Source organism: Alosa pseudoharengus, unplaced genomic scaffold, assembly GCF_046254945.1.
Source record: "Alosa pseudoharengus isolate Yale_2024_CS ecotype anadromous, Long Island Sound unplaced genomic scaffold, YU_APseudo_1.1 YU_APseudo_1.1_scf_21, whole genome shotgun sequence".
Classification (NCBI taxonomy): Eukaryota; Metazoa; Chordata; class Actinopteri; order Clupeiformes; family Clupeidae; genus Alosa; species Alosa pseudoharengus.
In genome coordinates this window covers 23,853,621-23,861,680 of record NW_027468674.1, presented here as the reverse complement: position 1 = coordinate 23,861,680, position 8,060 = coordinate 23,853,621, and the positions used below count along the sequence as shown (strand labels likewise).

Genomic DNA, 8,060 nt, shown 5'->3' with positions numbered 1-8,060 from the left:
TTAAAGATCTACGAAACTATCTTGGCAGCCTATGACGCAATAGCCATGTCCGGTATATGGATGTCTGCTTCAGTTGACAGCACGGTAACTAGATTTTAATCGGTGAGTGAAGAGGTGGTGCCGTGCAAAAAGGGTGATTCCTGTCCCTTGCATTTTGCAACTGCGAGGTCCATATGGCAGACGCCACAGAAATGTTTCATTTTGCGAGTGAGATGTCCACGCTGTCCCCTCTGCGTCGCAACAAACCCTGAGTTTGTGCACAACGTTTGTGTTCTACTAGGCTCACAAAGAAATGTTTGTTATCGAAGACAATGTGCATAGCCGATGTCTCCATCTCATCCGATGTCTCCATCTTAAATACAGCAAAGTAATTAAATTAAAAAATACTAACCTACTTATATTTAATATGGACTGTTTGTATGTATGTTTGACATGATCTGGATTATTGGGCCATTTCTAGACTTCCCCCTCCGACAATGCACTGTGCCTACTTCAGACAGAGAATGTATGTCAGGGGTTCTGATATAGAATGACTACACAAAATATGGAATATTTTCTCTATCTTTACATTTTCTTTGTTGGATGTGTATAAAATGGGACTAGGAGGGCATTGATTCAATTTAATTGAGACATAGTAAGATTAATCTGACAATGTAAAGCACTACAGATTGTACATGACAAATGTTGTCGTATATGGATTCCCAAGAGTCCAAGCTTTCAAATGGTGTATAATATTACTAGCAATATGGTGCATACAATTGATTTACAATGTGTGTGTGGGGGAAGACACACTATATTATGCACAGCACTTGGAAATATTTTAATCCAAAGTGTATAGTGCTGAACCTCAGTACAAGCTTGAATCTGTCCAAACATAAGCGTAGGTCTGCTCACAGGGAAATTATTTGAAGAATGTAGAACTTTGTCTGTGCGCACGCGTACACACAATCGTAGTCAGTCAGGCTGTAAAGTCCGCTCCTGATAAGACGTGTCGACAGCTCAGTTAGTTCCAAGGCAATTTTAGGCTAATGCGTAAAACCATGACCGAGGCTGAGTTGTACTCGGTTTACAAGGGCGTTTATGTCCCCAAAGCTCTTCACCCCCCTGAGTGTCTGAAGTACTATGAGGAGTTCAACTTTCGCCAGGATGACATTTTAATCGCTACCTATCCAAAATCCGGTAGGTTGTCAAAGCCCCTGAAGCGGGCAACTCTAAACCGTAGGCTACTGTTGTGTGTATTTAGTGTTTTCATAGGGTTATTCTATTATAAAGATAGTTTGTTGTTAATTCAAGTTTCAAATTCTTAGGGCCAATTGCCACTGTATCCTTAGAGTCAGCCTTGAAAATAGACAATAGAACGAATATGATCCAATAAAATCCTTGACACGGTCCAGAAAAATCTACCGAATCACAAGTGAACCATTGGGCAATTCTATCACCGTTGACAGACTGGCGTGTCAACTCTTAGTTGAAAACAGATCTTTGTGTGCAGACAAAAGTCATGCATCACCAAATGACATGATTACTCAGCCTATTATACTTTGGGGCTTAACAGTAGTGATGTTTCTATTTTTATGTTGTAGACATGTATGGCAATTATGACTTCCCTATTCAAGCCACACAAATATATGAAACAGGCCAGTTTGCACCGATTCATTACATTACATTTGGCTGACGCATTTTTAACCAAAGCGACTAACAACATAGTAACAGATTCAGCCTCAAGATTGTACACTGTGGCATTGGCAGAGAGAGAGAGAGAGAGAGAGAGAGAGACCATGGTTCACCCAGGAGCAGTAATGTGTGTTCACTATTGTGCTATTACTAGGCATTAAAAATGACTGCCCATACTCGCATGGACGGATTATGAACTTTCAGGCCCCTGGGCCCAGATGTATTAAGGGCCCCCCACTAATTGTCACATATGTGGGAGGGGGGGTTTGGGGGTCCTCCCCCAGAAATGTTGTAACTTGTTTGATGTGATTTCCTGTATTCTGGTGCATTTTGGGGATGGCCAATACTAAATTCAGTCAGATTCATAGCCTACATCCTGATTTGTTGATATTGAGGCAATGATGCAAAGGCTTGAGCTTCAGGGCCCTCTGACCCCTTGGGCCCCTGGGCCTGGGCCCGGTAGGCCCGTGCAGTAATCCATCCCTGCATACTCGCACAGGCACAACATGGATGCAGGAGATTGTCCCATTGATCCAGAGTGAGGGGGATCTCACCCCTGTCCAGACCATTCCAAACTGGGACAGAGTGCCATGGCTGGAGGAGCACAGAGCGAGCATCCTTAATCTGGGGGAGAGACCCTCTCCACGCATATTTGCAACTCACTTCCACTATAACATGATGCCAGAGTCCTTCTTCAAAGTCAAGCCAAAGGTATGGTGACTGGACAAAATGAGGGTGCATTAATCCTATATTGCATCTTAAGACAAAGTTGGCTTGGCTCGGCAAAATGTTGAGTTTTTCTTCCCCTCAGGTCTTGTATGTCCTGCGAAACCCAAAGGATATTTTCACTTCCTCTTTCCACTATTATGGAATGGCTTCATTCCTGGTGAATCCTGGAACAGTGGATGAGTTCATGGAAAAGTTCCTTAATGGAAAAGGTTTGGAACTTCTATGTAAATCATAACTATGCCAGGTCACTCATTTCAAGATATCTCTAAGCCAAGAGTTTCAAAGTTCAAGGTTTACAACAAAGGTACCTTCATTGGAAATGTTACTGTGCCATAAGTAAAGTCTCTATTTCATCTTACACAGTAATGTTTGGCTCCTGGTTTGACCATGTAAAGGGATGGATACATGCCAAAGACCAAGAACATATTTTATACATCTTTTATGAAGAAATGATAATGGTAAGTTGATATTTGTAGCCATTATTACACTTTGTGCCTGGATTTTGAAATGACAAAGGAATTTTTTTCTGAACTACTTTTGTGTTCCCTTGCAATAGTTCTGTATTCCCTCACAATACTTTGATGTTTATCTTTGATGAGGGAATGCAAGAGAACGCAAAAATAGCTCAGAAAACCGCCACCGGGGGGCTCCATAAATCCAGTATAAGTTCTTTCAGCATGCATTGTGGCTTCATTTGATTTTAAACAGGATCTCAAAGAGTCTGTTCGTAAACTATCCTCTTTTCTGGGGAAATCTCTGAGCGAAGAAGTCATTGAAAAGATATCCGATCACTGTGTGTTCAAAAACATGAAACAAAACAAGATGTCAAATTATTCCTTGGTACCAAGTGAGTTCTTTGACCAAAAGAAGTCAGAGTTTTTGAGGAAAGGTAAGGACAGTATTTCGCCATCTTTAATAATATCTATAATAATTTCTGATAAGGCAATACATTGACGTATAAGAAAAACTGTCGTCACCATTATTTTATGTTTTCCAGGCATTGTCGGAGATTGGAGGAATACACTGACGACAGCCCAATCAGATAATTTTGATACTGTTCATAAGGAGAAAATGAAAGATGTCAAGTTCAAATTTTTCTGGGACTGATGTTGTAAAAGGATCTCATTACTTTGATTACTGTGGCATCATGAAGTTTCTGAGGAAGTGTTAGGTGGACAATACAGATCACTTCCTTTAATACTAAATGGTAATTGTTCCTCATCATTCCATGACTAAATCTGTCAGGCAAAGAACATCTTTTCATATGCTTGTCAGTTAAGTTCATTTGTAAAGCAATTGCAATGCTCATGTTGTAACTGCATTGTAACAAATGCAAGTGTTATGCAAAGTTTTGGAAATGTAGTGTGGTTGACTTCAATATCAGTGGTCTGTTTCCTGATGGATTATTTATAAGGAGAATAAGAACATCATATTTCCCGAGAGATAGGTAGGGTTGAGAAGGCTACTTTTGAAATGTAATGGATTACTGGTCACTTGTTACCATGTTGAAGATGTAATCAGTCATGTAACTGTTTTAATTACCTCACCAAAGTAATTTTGCTTGACCTATTACATTTGATTACATTTTGATTACAAAAACAGTGTTCAATATTTTAGTGCATACTGAATACATATATATTTGGATGTAACCCCTTTGTAATCACCAACAGTTTGATTAGTAGTAGGGCAATTCCGTGCAAAAATGTTACATCCAAAACGCCAACATAATGCCATGGTATTCAGTTGGTGTTATGGATGTGACAATTTTGCGTGGAATTGCCCAGTAGTAACTTTTGTGTAAGATTGTCTTGGTAATTAATTACAGTTAATTTTGTCATTTAATTACATAACTCTGTTAGGCCCTATATAATAAATAATATGTGTACTGTACTGTATATGGAACCTCAGTGCTCACCTCTGCTCTTTTCCTCAACATGTTATGTATGAGTTGACTTGTTAGTAGTCTCTTCTGAAAGTAGGAAGGCCCGAACTAAAGCATAGTTGGTAAAGAAATTAGTCTTTTGCACACAATTTCTTATTCTTTAATTTAAAGTAGGTCTAAATGTGTTACTACTTTTGGTGGCACAGTCAGCGATCGTATGCAATTTCAAGCCCATAATGCATTTTTGTCACATTCAGCAAACACCTCCTCACAATCCTCGAGCTGCCCATCCTGGCTACACTTTAAAAATTAAACTGGTCTCTGCAGGCAGCCCAGGGTCCAAAAACTGTAAACAAACAAAGTGGGGGCAGCTTGTCCCCCAAACATAAACAAAACTTTGTGTTAGAGTTTCTCTGGGAATACTGAAGGGAGGGGTGAGCTAACTCTCTGGTATGTTATGTTTGTCCTTGGTTAAAATATAATGTAGGCTACATTGTTTTGGACAAAAGCATCTTCTAAGAAATGTAGCCTAAATATAAACAAATTTGACGTAATGCACAATCGCTGACACCTTTAGTTATTGCTCATTTCTTGTCATCACACATAGACACAGTGTAGTAGAGGATGGTATTATTTTTCAATTAAGCTCATCAGACCCATATCAAAAGGAAATCATGATGACAACAAAAACAACGCTAGGGAGATTGCGGAGTTTATCTGGTTCCCACTACTGACTTATAAAATGTGAGAGGGCACTTTGACATAGGTTGCACGCACTGTGATTTGGAATGTGAAGAGTGGTCTTTGCCTTTGTGTAATGGAATTGGTGAATCTTCAGGTCTTCAATAATTTGTTCCCCTTAAACCTTTGTTAATGCGATGGTTTGCTGATGGAAGATAATACATGGATACCTGTCTACAATGCATCCTAAACACCGAGCTAGGACATTTCTGCTTGCTAAATAGTTTTTTTTCTGCTGTTGCCTCGCTCACCTTAATAACCGAAATCTCCCTTATTTTCAATGTTCAATGTGGTGTATATGGAAAGTATTCACAATGCTTCACTTTTTCACTTTTTTTTTCTTCCCATAATGTCCAATGAATTCATTTAGGCACAGGTGGACTCCAATCAAGTTGTAGAAGCATATTAAGGACCATTGATAGAGGATGCACCAGAGCTCAATGGCCAATGGTGTCATAACAAAAGGTGTGAATGTAAATGGAATATTTCAGTCTTTTTTTTTTATACATTTACACTCTAAAAAAAACACTAGCTTTTTGTGGAGTGTTGGAGTATTGTGTGTAGATTGATGAGAAAATAAATAAATAAATGAATCCATTTTAAGATGAGACTGAAACATAACAAAATGTGGAAAAAGTGAATACTTCCCGTATGCACTGTAAGATAGGCCTACTCAGAGCCCATCTACTCCAAGGATTAAAGTTCTCCGTCATAGGACGGATTTCCGTCAATTTGATTTTAGAAATGTCATATTTGAGATCGATGCAGATCCGATGAGAAAAAAAATAGGAGGGGGGGGGGGGGGGGACTTTCCCCTTTGCTTTTCCTTTTTTAAGGCAACTACAAATATTAGGTAAATGTTTAAAGACCTAATAGTGTTCTTGAGAACTTTCTGTGTCTCAATCGGTGACCGCTCAAGAAGATACGTCCTATACGGCCTACGTCAGCCATGAGTTTCGCTTTGTATGTTGTAGCTACACACTTGTCTCGGGCGTTTGCTTAAAAAAAAGAACACGTATGGAGGACTATAACGGTCTAAAAGTTGGATTATAGTGACACAATCGAGACAGCTGATGAGGTTGGCCAATCCGTTTAACTTTTTTGGATATGATATTGTGAGCTCTATGTGTGAATTCGGAGGCTGTGTTCTTTCCGTGCATCAATGTAGACACTTACTATCGCGAACTCTTGGGGAGGTCATTCATTTTGGGTGTCACCTATGACTTGAACAGATAGCCTGCTATGCCACCCGATGTAGGCTACTATTATTGTTACAGTTTTTAATCAATGCAACTAACATTATGTGTAAAGCGACGCAATATAAACCGTAGCCTATGCAATTTATTATCCCGTCTGTTATGACATACAACAATGTTTTTCACAATTTGCGACGGAAGGTTTTGACTGAGCGTGTCGAGTAAGGGGGTCAGTCGTGTTTGTGACGCACAGACAGCCTTGTAGCCTATTTTGCTTAGGCCTCACTTTTAACGACAATAGGTTGTGAGTGTATGTTGACAAAAAATAACCATACAATTAAAATAGTCAACTTAAAACTTTGCTATAAAATATTAATTTATAGCACAAAACCATAACCAGTGGGCCTACCAGAACCTCGCATATTAGCGTCATGATTTGTGTGCGTCTATTTGGCAAGGCCACTAGCTGTCATGGATGCGTTGTTGCTAAAGGAAGGCAGGTGTCAAAAGTTAAAAAATAAATGCAGATGGGCAGCTGTTGGAAACGGGGGAGAACTAACAAGCCATGGTGTAAAGAAATTAAAGTGCCAGGAGTTTGCTTTTGCGCGGTTCGCTGCAAGAAAATTGTTTATGGATGCAATAGGAAAACGTTTTAGCACGCCACCAATCAGAAGACCGCCATAAGGTTAACGTTCGTGCACTTCAGGACATCTTCCCTACCTGGTGCAACTAGCCACCACGACAGAGGTAGGCTACGTTTATCTATGGCTGACCGTTTTTACGTTTAGAAAGTAGGCTACGCATGTTCTTTCATAGCGCAACACGACCTGTCCTTAACCATATCTCAACCTCTTGTCAACCTTATACAATCTGTTGCTGAAGACAAAAGCGCCGTCTCCAGATTGTCGCTACAAATGCGCAGACCTCCTGCATGAGCACACACAGTATTGCTGCTCATTGGAAAACTGAGTTGTCTGTAAAACTCAAAATTACCATGTTATCATTAAATGCGGATGAGGCAACAAATGGAAATATGAACAATATCTAGAATGTTCTGATTTGTTACTTTGATGAGGAAATGGGAAGTCTTGCAAACTTGATTTTATAGATTTTACTTGGTGTTGAATTGCATATTAACAAGAAAAAAATCTCCCCTTTAAACACTTTTGGCCTGAAGTAATTAAATAAGAGTGTGTTAAAGCCTTTCTACAATATTGCTGCAGTAGAAAAGAACAGCAATGGCTAATCAGCAATGGTCAGGGATGGTACTAAAATATATTTTTGTTCATCAGGAAAACTCAATCTCAATCAAGAACACTCTCAATTCGCCTTATTCACATGGCGGCCATTGGCGGCTAAAACGAGGCTACAGGGTACACAAACCATAGGATTGTTATGTTCTATGCATTCACCTGTAGGTGGCATTAATTATATAGTAAGTGTACCCTGTAGCCTCGTTTTGGTTTAAACAATGGCCGCTGTGTGAATAAGGCGAATACTCCCTTTACTTTGCTGTTTGCATCTTTTTGTACATTAAAAACCAATAGGTCGCGACCGCAAAAGGGGTGCTATCTCTATAGGTAGATATGAACAACGTATGACTTATGGCCTGAAAAAAGTTCAGTCAAACGATTTTTTTTCACTTTAATCCCTGATCTACTCCCTTATTAGACATTCTCTGGCCTACTCAAGCCAGGGAGGGTGAGTCTGCCCTTTGCCCGACTTGGCCTGGCTTGCCCGAGAACACTCCAATCCGCAAGATGGCGATAACTCATCTGAAATGGTGCGATTTACCTGTCAAAACAGTAGAGAAACCAATGTTTTGTACATGAAGGAGG

The 8,060-nt window shown here is 39.7% G+C and overlaps 1 protein-coding gene across 1 annotated transcript; it reads left to right on the top strand.

Annotated features, from left to right (window-relative positions):
- The first annotated feature begins 971 nt into the window (after positions 1 to 971).
- On the top strand, positions 972 to 4,002 carry LOC143138517 (sulfotransferase 2B1-like). The gene is made up of 6 exons (XM_076298967.1): positions 972 to 1,179; positions 2,174 to 2,385; positions 2,486 to 2,612; positions 2,767 to 2,861; positions 3,112 to 3,292; positions 3,401 to 4,002. The coding sequence occupies exons 1-6, from the start codon at positions 1,029 to 1,031 to the stop codon at positions 3,508 to 3,510; spliced, it is 876 nt and encodes a 291-aa protein (XP_076155082.1). The 5' UTR covers positions 972 to 1,028; the 3' UTR covers positions 3,511 to 4,002.
- Positions 4,003 to 8,060: the final 4,058 nt, after the last annotated feature.